Source organism: Lycorma delicatula, chromosome 4 (assembly GCF_047948215.1).
Source record: "Lycorma delicatula isolate Av1 chromosome 4, ASM4794821v1, whole genome shotgun sequence".
NCBI classification, from domain to species: domain Eukaryota; kingdom Metazoa; phylum Arthropoda; class Insecta; order Hemiptera; family Fulgoridae; genus Lycorma; species Lycorma delicatula.
The window spans coordinates 3,815,538-3,831,038 of NC_134458.1; the positions used below are offsets into that span (position 1 = coordinate 3,815,538).

Below are 15,501 nucleotides of genomic sequence, written 5' to 3' on the forward strand. Positions count from 1 at the left end.
ACCATCAGTCTCATATTTCACATTTCATGCAAGCAAAACAATAACAATAATTTATTGATGAACAAAATGAAAAGTTCTATTAAACAATTAGACTTATCAGATTGGAACCTTAAAGGTATTAGGCAAATAAATTACACACTGTTTCAGTTTACACAAATATAATTTACTGAATTTTTTGGCTTTGACAAAGACAATGGCAAGAAGGTATGTTCTGGTCATTATTCATGATATATATCACATAAGTAAAAAATTTAGTTAATTTTATATAAATCTATTATTTTATCTGTCTTGTAGGATAAACAATTTACCTTTTTTGTAGGATAGAAGAATTTGGAATATAAAGGTGGAGTTTTTCAAAACTCTTGTCTTTTTACATAAACTTGATGACAGACAATATTCAAATTTTTTTTAAGTAATTTTGTATCAAAAAAGGAAACTTAACTTATATAAAAAAATTACTTCCTTAAGACAAATATGAAAAGTATATATGGACAAATTCTGCTGTAATAGCACAGCATTTACAAAATAATTTTTGTTTTTATTTTTAAGAATCATTTTTAATTCCATTTATAAATAAGAAATCAATTTTTACATTTTTGGAGTTTAACTACCAGAAACCATTAAACCTTTATATTTAGGAATATAAGTTTTACAATTTTGAAAAATCCCAAGCCTCACCAGAATCTGAACCCACAACCTTCTTGAAGACAGGTAAATATGATCTCCAATCACCATGGAGAGTGTTTTCTTTTATTAGTTTATACATGACTTTAGTTTGTAAGATAAGTTTTTTTTACATTTTATATAAACTACTTTTTATATCATTTTAGTACCTTTTGACAGATCGGTTCCTCAAAGTTTTGGAAAAATCATAAGTGTTTGCTTTCCTTGAAATCATGATAGTAATGTAATAGGACTTCCAATATAAATTATTTTGAAAAAAAACTATAGTTTTGAACACTACTATTTAACCTTATGATTTCTAATATGTTTTGAACTTATAAGTTTCTAATATGATTTCTAATATGTTTTACAATTTTCATACGCTCGACCTCATGCAATTATTTCATAATTACTTATATTTCTGAAAAGAACATTGTAACCTGTCAAGTGATTTCAAAAACATGATCTTTTTTGTTTAATTTATTAAATACAAATAATAAAAGACACTGAGGTTTTTACTCTCGTAATTAGCATGTTTATCCAATCTCATATAATAGTCAAACCATATTCTCAAATACTTTTGACTCATAATCCTTTTATTATAATCATCTAAAATTAAACAATATCCATCCTAAAACTACCGAAAACATTGGCAACACACTCAAAGACTTTTTACAAATAAACAGTTTTGTGAATGATGTTTGATTGCTTTCTTGTTTGTAAATCAATTCATTAACAATTTAGTGTTTTTCTTTCTAATGTTTTAATTAAACTGCTAAATATAAATTCTTTAACCAATCTGTTTTAACAATAGGTTCTCAACATTTTAATTGACTTTATTGACACTCCTTTAACAGAAGTAAAAGAAATCATTATGCCAGAAAGATTTCAAATGAAATTTTAAGTAGAAAAAAACATCATGCAAGTAATTCATAAACACTACCATGAAAATTAGACATAATTATGTATACACATAATATCATAACTTCCAACACAACTATAGTAATAGATAATACTACATACCTTAGGGCCCAGAAGACCAGGCTGGTCTGTGAAAATTAAACCAAGTTCTTTTAAAGCGGTTCTTAGAAATTTTCTCCTCTCTCTATGTCTATATGTTCTAAAAAGATAACAAAAATGAGAAATCAGTATTATTAGAACAATTTATGAATTAATAAAAGTAAATGAAATAAAAAAAAAATTAATATATTTTGGGTCATAGCATAATCTCAGATGTGTTCAAAGCTTTTCTTAACCAAACATTTGCCTCATTTATGCTATACTTTCTTGAAGCTTTGCAGTTTCTAAATTTATCTGATTTTTTTTTATCACCTTTAGTTTTTCACAAACTACATACACCTTCTTTTTTTTTTGATAATTCATAATTTGAGTATATAAAATATTATACAAATAAACTAGATCATACAAATCAGAGACAAAATTAAAACAAACAAGGTCACTTTAAAGAATACAATCAGTTGCAAGACCCATTATCAGCTGCGTGAAGTAAAAGAGGTGTGATTCAACAAATTACTATAACCATAACTGAACCTTTAATTAAGCGCATAAATTTATTTGATTTATGTGATTTTGGTTTCATAGTCTTAATGTTTATATTATTGAATCCTGCTCAGAAAACAAGGCACCATAAGTTAGTAATTTTCAAATGACTAATGTTCATATCATCCATACTGATGAGATGTATTTTATCACACATCAATTTTAAAGAATAATTTGATCACTATCATAAAAAAATTGGAGTCTTTTTTTCCAGCTAATGAGACTGAACATTTTTAATTATTTTAATTTTCAAAAATAATCATTCCACAAGAAAGTAGTAATTACATAGTAAACAACCAATAACCAAATGTTAGTCAAAACTACTGAAATTGAGCAGTTTCAGAAAATTCTGTTAGTAACAGCAATAACTTAGAAATATTTTTAGAAAGTTTGTGGTGAACTTTATGAGAGTATGAAGTCAAATTCTGCCAAAAAATAATCAAGAAAGGGAACTTATCTAGTTATTACATTTTTTGATGTCAAATTTCAGTAAAAAGATTAAGTGGTGCATACTAGCAAAAAAACTGACAGAACGGATAGGAGAACTGAGACCTCTGTTGATTTTTAGCATCATCATGAAAGAAGTTACTAAGCTATAAACCCACTGCTTGAGTAGTAAAAAATCTAGTATAAAAAGGAGAGGATGGGAAAGTGCTTTGTCTTACACTAAATTGTAAAATAGTAATGTCTTAATTCTCTAATCTTCTTTTAAAAAAAGAATTGGACATATAAAAACATGGGTTATTTACATCTTGTATTTGAAAATGTTTGTTGTAAGTTTATATACAACATATTTATTATAACATTTCTATCCTCTAGTAACAGTTTATACTTACGCTTTCTGAATTGCTTGGTTATAACAATCTTTAACTTCCGAAACACGTTTTCCATACCCCTTGATACCATCAAACAGATTCTGAATATACGCATGAATATAAATGACTTCATCACGAAATAAAGCAATTACCCAACTCGATTCAAGCGCACTCAGCCATAATTTATTTGGCTGATCTTGGCTCAGAACTTGATGACATAACATAAAACCAACTGCAACAATAAATCAATTACAGTAATTAAAATCAGTTACAGTAATTAAACTTTAATAATTATGAAACTGAGCGAGATAAAATGATCAGTTACTTAATCAGCTTTAGTAATAGAAAAATAGACAATAATAAAACAGAGGAATTTAGAAGTAAGTTCAAGAAAATTATTTTTATTTCTTGATAATTAATAACATTTTCTTAACTGACATTATACACGCCCATATAAAAATAAACTCTCAAAAATTAATAAAATATATATTAATAAAACCTTTCAATGAGAATCAAAGCCCTCATGTAAAAATATTTACATGAAATTTTTGTTTACTTATTTATTTTTAATTAACATGAACAGCAGTGAACTTTTACAAGCAAATTTACAAACAAAAATGACGTTTGAAATTTTCTCAAGTTTATATTTATTTTTTATATATTCAAGAATGAATTTAACTGAAAAATGAATTTAACTAATAATTTGTTAACTAAAATAGTAACATGTTTAAAACAATCATTTATTCAACAATTCATAGTAATTACAGACATAGTTTTGACTGCTTTTATTTTAAAATACAAAATTACATTCATCACTAACACACATAAATATTTTATTCTGATGAGTGCATAACAATACATTACAAAGATCATGTCAGGAGTGAGAAGGTGTGCTATTCCACAGACAAAAAAAGAAACTGCCCCATGATTCGCCAAGAAGGTTCAAGGGAAACTGTGATAAAACCTTGATCAGAGCACAATCATAAAATATATAATTAATTTTAAAATAAAAATAGATGTGATTAAAGCTGAATTAATTATTTAAAATATAAGCACATGAAATAATTTTGAGTAAAAACATGAAGATATTAAATGCAAAAAGAAAACTAAAAAATAATTTTCAGTTCAGAAAGCATTATTGAAAATTATTTGAGCATGTACTTATGAACACATTAAATAGAAATGCAAGGTTTCCTTTTTTTAGCATTATTAAAAATTCATCAATACAGTAATAATGTTGCTTCCATACAATAAATGGAAGGATGTACAAATGTCAGTATTATCTGAGACCATTTTTATTGAATCTAAGAAGAGATTTTTAACATTACTAAGCACTTGCCTAAACATAATATTTAGCTTGTATAGAACCTATGTACATGTAAACAAATCCAAGGACGCCCTCAATAAATTACAAATCACTTATGTATATTTCAGTAATACTCAAATAATTACACTCCATTAAATACTCACAAATTATCCATCTTTCCATTGATTCAAGTGAGAGATATTCACATGACATAGTATCAGTTTGAGAGGGCTTCAAAAGCTGACCAGGATTGCCAACTAAACTCAATTTCTGGTCAGATCTGCAATAAATAAATAAATAAATACATACAAATATAATTCACAAATATAAAGTAATTCTAACAACAACCAGTACGCAATCATATAAACAACAGAAATTTCACTATTTCTAGGATGCCTCCTCCATCACACCATAAGCTTAAAGTTAGTCCACAGTAGGTAGTAAAAAGAACAAAGCAAAACATCCCTACATTCTTGACAGTCAAATGACAGCATAATCACGATTGCTAAGAAACCAACCTTTCATGAAAGAAACAACAAACAAAGGTGGTACTAACCAAAAAAGAGCTGATGTAAGTTTTTAAAGCAACAGATTAGAAGACCAATAAAATCATGGAAATTGATCTGGATAACAAATATATTAACATAATAAAAAAAAACCAGTATACCTATAAAGAAATAAAGAAAAATAAATAAATAAAATTTTTTTTTTTTTAACATTATTAACCCAAAATTATATGGTTGCAATGAAATAGAATCATGCTACTTTTTTTTTTTAATTTGTCATCTTTTTTATAACTACATAGACTTTTTCTATATAATAGACTTTTTCTTACAAGAATTTTTTATTTGTGCTAAGCTGTAATTTTTTGAAATGAGCTTGCTTTAGTAATAATTTAATGATATTAACGAATCACTGCAAATGCAATGCAGTGATCCACTGAATCTGTTAATAGTAACTTATAACGCAACTGATTTTTCAATTGTTTATAGCATAGATATTTTAAAATCATAACATTTTAGTTGAGGAATAAATTCGTCTGCACTGCACAGAGCTTATTGTAAGTTCTGTGCAGTGCAGAAAAATGATTGTCATTTTTCTACTACATTTTTGTTATTTGTTATGTTGTACTTGTATTTATCAATTAAAGGTGAATTATTAATTTTACCTTATTCCACAAAATGCATTTACTGTGAGAAGTGAGGTACAACTGTAATTTCTTAACCTTTTCAGATCAAGTAGTCTTGGAACTGGTTATGTACAGCGTCAGTTTTAAAACGCTGTTACAAAATAATTTTATATGGCATCTAAGTCAGTTATTTTGTTTTATATTCACAAAGGAATCAGTTTTGTTACACAATTTGAACGACGTGTATACGATGTAAAATGTTTTATTTAGACTAGAAAGAATATGACCATTTTTCTCAGAAATGTGCTTGTGTGTGTGTGACTTGTGTATTATAATTGCTATGACGATTATGGATTTATTTATTTTTTACAAAAATAGCTTATCTTACTAGCAGCATATCGATGTATTGAAACACATAATAAATTATGATATATGGCACACAAAAAAAGAAGGAATTTGTGTTCATAAATATGTCACTTTTACTTGAGGTCTATAAATATCTTTTCAGACAAATGATATTGGTAAACATGTAACACATATCGATTCGTAATGAATAACAGTATACAGTAAAAATTGTTTTTTGTCAATCTGAAGAGCCTTTTGAGTGGTGGAGATTTTTATAAAACGTAGTTTTCTGAATCTACTTTCACTTATACTAATATATGTTCCTAATCTGTGATTTATGACACAGGTTTTTCATTATATTTTGCCCAATTTTCAACCAATTTGCTTGAAAGTATTATTTATAAAATCAGCAAACTATGTTTCATAAACAGAAAGCAAAAAAAAAATTTTGCTAATAAAAAACGCAGTAGATGCGCAAAAAAATTTCTGCAATTAAATTATCGTAATTTTTGTACAGTTTCAATTTTTTTTTTGTTACAGGCATAAAAAATATCTAATCATAACGTTTTTTTTTTTTGTCAGAATCTGTTAAATCTCTTTAATATACTGTAATTTTTTTCACAAGAAAAAAAACCTGATTGCCTCCCTTCATAAGACTATGAAGGGAGGCAATCAGATATCAATATATTTTCGCGGAGCACTAATCAAGTGCAGATGATTGTGATGGGAGAAGGTTAAGTGGTATTAAGCATAAAGACATTTTTTCATTAAACATATTTTTGAATTGCGCATACATCTTGCTTGTGTAGGCCAAGAGATTAGCATATAACTAAAACAATATAATCGGTACCAAAAGCCTTTAAAAAATAATACAGACTTAAATTTTAACTTGATCATGTTGCAATAAATAATTTTCCATTATCAAAACTTTACATAACAATATGACTTGTTAATATCAACTAGTTTTTATTTTTTATTTGGTTCAAAATTGAAAAGTTTCAGAAAAACAGGTCTCCTTACAACTCACTTCTTAATTTACTTTTTAACAGTAACAAATAAAATATCCTACTCACTAAAACAAGAAATAAGAAATATCAGTAAAACCCAGGACTGTTAAAATGAGATATAATATTAATAGTTGTTTCTCATCAAAATAATCATAAATTAGAAATCACTTACAAAGTAGAAAAATTTCAGTTATGTTGCACAAAGAAAATCTTCCAAACTTCATAAAGGATCATTAAAAGTTCCATAATAAATAGAAAATATTAAAAAATTTTAATTTTTTTATCATATTTAATCACAGTATTTTTATGAACTAACTTTTTCTGGAGACCATTTGTTCAATATGTAACTCCTCATTGTAGTAAAAAAAAAAAAATATATAAAACACTATACTGGCTTGCTACACAAAGATCAATAGCTAAAAACAAATGTTTAAACAAAAAAATAATCAAAAAGCACTACACTTAAAAAATATTCAGACTACTCATTTGAGATTAACAGTACAATACAATTAAAATAAAAATAGCAAGATTAATAGACAAATAATATAAATTCTTACCTCCACTTATCCGCAGAAAGATTTCGGGAAAGAAACACCGGCCATAGCGACATAAGAGCAGAAAATAAAAGTTTAGAATGTGGTACAAACTCCTCAGAAAGCTTTTTAACAGGAGGGTCATAATCCATAATCATTTGACCAAGCCGAGGAAAACTCAGATCACTAAAATAAAAATTAAGCTAAATAGTAACATTTCAATAAATTTCCTTAACAATAAACATAATTATAGTATAACTCTTTTTAACACTCTCAATAGAATTATCAAAAATCAATGTATTTACAGATGTGTGTGAAAAAGGGTTTGTTAAAATTTATAAAAGAAAAATAATATAAACTGGAATATCATCACTTTCCTTTGTCTATACTTATATTGTATACGACCTTTGTACATAAACAACTCAAAAATTGCGGCTTAAATAAATTCATTCATTGAAGTATACCACTACAAGTTTTAAGAAGTCAATACTTTTCCCAACATCTACAGCATAGCCATCTGATCTTCCAAGTCAGCCTGCCTCAAAACATCACATCAGTTTTCCTTCTATTTTTTAGTGTTGTCTTTTGCTGTATTATATTCAACACAATCTAATGAATGCTGAAAATGAGGAAATAACCTGTGGGAAGTATATTATACTAAACATTAAAAAAAAAATACATTGTCCATTATAAAATTTTTTTCATTTGATAAAGTTTCTTCATGTTTTATCCCAAACGGTTACATAATTATCTAAGATTATTTATTATCAGCCATGACTCCCAAAAAAGGATTTAACTGATCGATTACACAGTAATTACATTAAATGAAATAAAGTAAATTAGTTTCTCTTGTTAAAGACTGCGCTTTATTAATATTTATAAGCATTTTATTTTTATGCTACACAATAATACATGATACGTTGTTACAGAAACTGATGATCAAATAAACTAGAGACTGATAGATAAGTAATTTTAATGTTGATTTTGATCTGCCAATTGCATTTTAATGCTGTACTGACATCATTAATAAAATACAAAACAAGTAACAGTCCCACATTCAATTGAGATATACCAGACCTAGAAAAAGGATCATATGATGTGGTACTCCCATTTCTAACTGTGAAAGATCCTACATCCTAATATGAAAGTTATAGTTAAATGGACCTCATGTCAAGTTCTACATAAAAATATTTCACATAACAGAGGGATTCTGTATTCTTAATATGGATTGGCTGAATAAAATTAAAAAGTACAAGATTTTCAACAGATTTATTTGTACCAGCTACACACTACTACTATCTCAGCGGGAAAATATATGGGTACCTGAGAACTGCAAAAATGTTAATATTTATTACACAATAATAAATTTTAATATTTATTGCTACTGTCAATAACTTTTAACAAAATGAAAATAAATAATTAAATTTTTTTAATTTAAAAATAAATTTGTAGAAAAAAATTTATTATCATCCATAAAATTTATTGTGCTTATAAGTGCATAAATTTACTTAATGTACATATATGTATTAAAATGTAATTTATTTAATTAATACAAGGGCTGTCCAGGAAGTGATTTACATTTTGGTAAAAAAAAAAAAAAAAAAAAAAACAGCTGTTGAAAAAAGAATTTATTACATATAATTTGAAAATACACAAACTACTTTTGTATGTAGTCACCAAATAAATTGAGACACTTGCCATATCTTTGGATGAGTTTTTGTATCCCTTCAACAAAAGATTTGGCCACCTGGGTTTTCAGCCACTTTTTGGAACCCACTGAGCGCAAAACTTATAGGAACACAACATTTTTTCACAGCTTTATACAAAAGGTTAAGTGAAATTTTCAGAAACTGAAATGAAAGTTATGTATGGAACAGTGCAAATTACGGCAAATCTTTTCATCAATTTTCACTATCAGTTCATCACTAGACAGAACACTAGGCCAGCTACATCGTTTTTTGTGAACATTTGAGAGGAATTTTTATACATGATACACCACTGCCTCACTGTACAATCACTTTTGAAAATTAGAGGGATTTTCTATACGGCACACATTTTAAACACTTGTAAAATAACAACAAGATGCATCATGGTCCTTCATAGCTCAGCCCGACACACACAGAGTTATGGTAGCAAAGACCAACAAGGTGGTCACCATTACCACTACTGCTTTGCAAAAAACACTGAAACCTAAATTACTTTCTGGATAACCCTCACGTGTTTATATATATATATATATATATAGGTTAGATTTTATGTATATGTGTGTGTGTGTATATTAAAATTCTATTAAATAAACCACCTAGTATAGAATACTGAGATAAGACATATCTTACCTTAATTTTTCATGAGAGTATTGTGTTTCAAAATGAATAACGGGATTTTAAAACTACGTAATATTTCTCAAGTTTCATATACATTGATTAATTATACATGAAATGAAAAAGCAACTCTAACAGTTTTAGCTGTGCGCAAGCTCATACACTGTTTCCTGTACCTTCTGCTTGAAAGTGCTAGTAGCAAAGATGATGACCCCTCTGCAACAGAAAGCGTTCTGTGTTTTGTACTTTGCAAAGTGTGAATCTGTAATTACCATACAATGTGTGTTCCAATTGAAGTTCCACTGTGATTCCTTGAGTTAATAACATTTGTATATGGCATAAAAAATTTAAAGCCACTGGCTGTATTTGCAAAGGAAAGAGTACAGGATGACCAAGTATGTCCGATCTTGAACGTGTAAGAGTCTATTGTGTGTAGTCTTAGGAATCGTAGGAAATCCGTTAAGAAGGCTAGCTGCAAATTAACAATTCAAGTGATGTCTGTGTGGAGGGTTTTAAGGAAACACTTAAAACTGCATCTATATTATTTACAGCTGTTACAAGCTCTAAAGCCTACAAACTACAGTTTGTGAGCTAGCTTCGCAAATGATGCACTATGCCAATGAAGACTTTCTTTATCGTGTTACATTCAATGACGAATCAACATTTCATGTTAATGGAAAAGTAAACATCCATAATGTGCATATCTAAGAATCAGAAAATCCTCACAAAATATTCCAGTGTGAACAAGACTCCCCAAAATTGAATGTTTTTTTGTGCAATATCCTGATGGAAGGTTTACAGGCAGTTCTTTTTTGAGGAAACAAGTGTGTCTGTAATGAACTACCTTGATATGCTATAACTATGGCTCTTTCCTCGACTGCAATCCAAACCAGAGAACTTTATTTGGCAACAAGATGGTATGCCTCCTCACTGGCATAACACTGTACGTGATTGGTTGAATGAAATTTTCCCTAACCACTGGATTGGTCACCCGGGACCAGATGACAGGGCTTGTTTACCACGGCCTCCACATTCGCCCAATGTACAATTTTTTTCATTGGGGTTTATAAAGGATCAAGTGTATATGACACCATTACCAGCTGACCAACACCACTTGAGACACAGGACCGAAGCAGCTGTCACATCAATTACTCCAGACTTGCTGATTAAAGTACGAGATGAATCTCCTATCAGCTAGATGTGGGCCATGTGAAGAATGGTGTTCATATTGAACACTTATAGGAAAACTGTTTAAGTTGCTCTTGCATTTATCAAGGTAAAATTTAATATCACATAACTTTAAAAAACCAATATTCAATCTAAAACACAAGGAAGGTTTGCAGGATCCCGCATACTCGGTCATGATTAAAATAATTTCATTATTCCATAATAAAAATATCAAAATAGAAATATTAAAATGATAATTGCGTATTAATTTAAATGAGTGCTGCTTTCTGTTGCAATTTTTATAAGAATGTCTCCCTGAAACACTGTCTGAGGCTTAATCAATGAAAATTTTGTTTGTATTTATACATGATATATTTTTCTAAAACATTTAATTTTATGTCATCTTTATTAATTTCTAAATTTTTGTCAATATCAGGTGTAAAATATTTATTGTTTATTAGATGGTCTGCCATATTAGGAAAACCTAATTTATTATTTTTGTAATTTCTACAATGTTCAAGAAAGCTAGTTTTAATAGAAATATTTGTTTTTTTATATAAATACCATCATAGTCATTGCATTTGATTTTATAAATCCTGCACATATTGTTTATTTTATTGTTATTATTTTTGTTTTTTAAATATTCTATTATGCAGTTATTAGGTTAGTAGCAGTCTAAATATTTCTTTATTCTAAGTTTTCACTTTTTGGTGTCTTATTACGTATTAGTTCTAAGGAAGTTGTTTTGTTAGTGTTAGTTGTTTATAAATACTACTGATTAAAATAATATTTTATCCATTTTCAACCACTGTATGTTTTATGATGATTATTTCATTATTTAACTTCTCTTTGTTGTGGATTTGATTGCTCTATTAATCATATTTGTATAATTGTTAATTTTATGACACCAAGGATGATTTGATTTTTTTTTAATTGTTATATTAATAGATGTAGATTTTCTATACAGCATTTGAGAGAGACGGTTTTAAAAACTGCAACAGATAGCAGCACTTGTGTAAATTAATGCACAATTTCATTATTTTAGTATTTTCATTTAAAATTTTTATTATGCAATAATGGAATTATTTCAATCGTTATTGAGGATGCAAAATCCTGTGAAAGTACTACAGGAAAAATTAAGGTAAAATATTTCTTATTTCAATATTCTGCACTAGGTGGTTTATATAATAGAATTTAAAATATAATTTAGCAATAATATGAATCATAAAAAGTTTACTTTCAGTAAAATAACAAATATATATATATAATATTTTTTCAGCCTCCGCAAAGTGCAGGAATTAGAGAACAGTCTTACTTTTTTTTTACGTAAAGGTAAGTGATCTCTAATTCTGCACTTTGGGGAGGCTGAAAAAATATTAGATATAGTTATTTAATTTACAGAGGAAAAGGAAAAAATGGATTACAGAAAATTTAATCTACATATATATATATATATATATATATATATATATCTTAGAAATGTTTTTTATTTATAAAAAGGTTGAAAACAGCAACTAATTTTATAACACCCTACCTATGATTATGCACCATTTCATGAGCAGCATTGAAAAGACCTAGAACAGCTTTCCTGTCATCTACTCTTGACAACAGAATCATCAACGTAACATAAGTCACGACTAAATCCAGATACGCTTTGGTCAACTCAAAATTTAATGTCTGAAATAATGCATAAATAAATAAATAGCATAAATTGGAAAATACATTTTCATTTTTGAATACAATAATGACCAACTATTAATAATTAAAAACCGCCACAAAAATTGTCCCTCATAAGAAAATTAAAAGGGGATTATTTGAGGTCACTGTAGTAAAATAATAATCCCATACAAAAGAGTCAAGAAAACAGAACATTTTACTATGAAAACTATGAATTAAAGCCAAACAGTAATTAACAGCAGCATGAATTGAAAAATAATATCCTATTCAAGACAAATGATTTTAGCAATATACCTTAAGTCAGAGGCACATGATATTCAACACAGTTAATACAAATTTTCTTCAAAACATAAATAATTAATAGCATTATTAAATAATACAACTAGCCTATGAATAACCAAATCATGGGACCTTCATGATAAATTCATTCTCCATGTACATACATCATTAGAGATATCATATATACCATATATTAAAAACTTAACGTTACAGCATTTATTACAAAGCTTATGAATATTTATTTTACTGTTTTAATTGACTTTTATCAGTTTACAATAAGTGTACTATTTATTGTTTTTAATAAGTTGCTGTATTCAAGTCGCCACAGTTATTTCAATTTTGTTACAGCTAATTTATTTTTTAAATGTTACAAAATATTGATTCGTTTTCAAATGACACAAAATGGTTTTTCTAAAAGATTTTTTCAGATAGTCAAATAATATATTTGACCTATGTTGATTTTTTCATTTAAAATGTTTTTAATAAAGTAAATATTTACCATAATTTCTGGCAAAGCATGGCTTTGATGCCATTAAGCAAATATTTATTAAAAAATGCTGCTTTTTCTCAATTCAGTATGTGAAAATTTCATATTGTTCAAACGCGTTAAAAATTTTTCCTTTATGCAATACGTAAAATTCTGCATGGAGTGGTGGTCAATTTTTGTGTGTGTGTCTCATTTTGTAAGAGTTGTTTTGCAAAGATCGATCATGCTATTGTATCTAGTACCTTTGTGTTGTTCAAATCTGTAAGCGAATGGTTATTCAGTCTGATATAACATTTTGAGCAGTTGTTGCTTTGTTATGTCATGTGATCTTGTGTACTTTGTTACCAGTTTTGAAGTTAAAACAATAACTTTTTTCCCAGTAAATGTCGGGATCTTTTAATGTTTGCTGGTTTACATCTATGAAAGACATTAGATATTTTGTCTTTACACATGTGTTTTTGATCTTGATTTTTATTTTACGTAACACGTTATTATCTATAAGAGTAGACGGGTAAGAGAATCAACCTCTGTAAATCACCTCATAAAAATAAGATATTAACATGGAAATTTTACAAATAACATAAATTATAAGATTTCAGCATGCCTAAACAATATGAGATTAAGAAACACATTAAGTTTGATAACAATAATATATTAAACTAATATATATATAGATTACAATAATACATTACACACAACAAAAATCAAATGCACTATTTGATTACAATATGCTGAAGAGAATCTTCTTATCTGCCTTAAGATGGTCACAGTAACAATGTACCAGTAATTCCACTAAAGAAAGGAAAAGTAACATTCATGTTATTTGAAAATGAGTCATTGAGATTTGTATAGTTCTGTTACAATCAGTCATGCTGATGAACAAGATTAATCTCTTTATTTGCTGTTTTCTAGTTTGCACTTGCAGCAAACATTCTGAATAAACATCTTCCAAAAAAGTTTTGAACATTGAGGAAAGTGTCAAAACTAGGCACAGTGAGTCTCAAGTATTATACTAATAGGTAGATTAATGTTATAAACAAACTTGAACAATAGTTTTGTTTTAACAACTGAATATTTTATGAACAAACATTTTAGTACCAACTGGACCTCAAAAAATACAAATTACCACTTATTTCCTGAAACAAAATGGATAAAAAAGCAATAACAAAAATGGATAAATATGATCGCAATGTTTATAATATATGTCTGTTCTTTGTCCGTGAGTAACATACAATGTTCAACATTTAGAAATCACAGTGGTGAATATCATTAGTTCTGATGCATTCACATTCTACAACTTTTCACACTACTTTGAAAAAATAAAGCAGTATTGCACCAACAGGCATCCAAAAAAAATATCCAGAGCAGACATCCCCGATCTCAAAAGAAACCGGGTAAGACAGAAATCCATAACTTAGCTCAAGAACAGCCCTTCAAGCAGGTTTGAAAATGCAACATTTTCCATTTTTTCACAAGACTTTCTATTTTTATGGACAGTTCCTTTCTCATTATCTGCTCTGTTCCCATATCTTTAATCCCTTCTTCCTGAGGATGTTCTGCAAGTTCATGCTATAACCCACAGAAATTAAGGTTAAGGTTTTAGGAATCTAAGTTATTTTTTTCCTGCATGTTTGCTTGTTTTGTTACGGGCAGTTCTGCCTGTAGACCTACCCAGAGGCTCTGCTTACTACCTTGTTATCAAATGAAAAGCTCAACCTATGACTGAGCTGCTTATCAGGTAAAGCCAGACCTCTTTAATCCTTTCCAATACATAAATATACATTCACAACAAAACCAACTGTAACAACCAGCTTTTAAATGTTATAATCAACTGACACTAAACATGTAAAAAATATCATATTACAAAACAAGCTATTTTAAATGTACGAGGGCTATTCAGAAAGTAAGGAACGTTTTGGAATTTTAAAAAACCAAGTACAAGAAAAACTTTTTATTATATACATGTGAAAGAGGGGCTAAAATACTACTTTTCAACATAATCACCATACAAATTCAGGCACTTATCATAGCAGTGGACAAGCTTTGAAATTCCTGTGTCATAGAATTCTGCCGCCTGTGATCTCAATCACTCAGTGACGCGTACTTGGAGCTCCATCTTGCACAAAATTTGTGGTAGCCTAGCTTCTGTGAAACAATTTCAAACAATAAAATCTGTGAAACATAGAGAAAGCTCAGTTATTGTGAAACGGCG

The 15,501-nt window shown here is 28.2% G+C and overlaps 1 protein-coding gene across 1 annotated transcript in view; it reads right to left on the reverse strand.

Annotated features, from left to right (window-relative positions):
* Positions 1-15,501, reverse strand: part of Hem (Nck associated protein 1 Hem) — a 106,614-nt gene that overhangs the window by 76,603 nt on the left and 14,510 nt on the right. The window contains exons 4-8 of the mRNA XM_075362164.1: positions 12,381-12,523; positions 7,383-7,544; positions 4,509-4,624; positions 3,060-3,270; positions 1,687-1,783 (exon numbers count right to left, since the gene is read on the reverse strand). Of these exons, the coding sequence (XP_075218279.1) occupies positions 1,687-1,783; positions 3,060-3,270; positions 4,509-4,624; positions 7,383-7,544; positions 12,381-12,523 (729 nt within the window). The remainder of the gene's footprint in view (positions 1-1,686; positions 1,784-3,059; positions 3,271-4,508; positions 4,625-7,382; positions 7,545-12,380; positions 12,524-15,501) is intronic.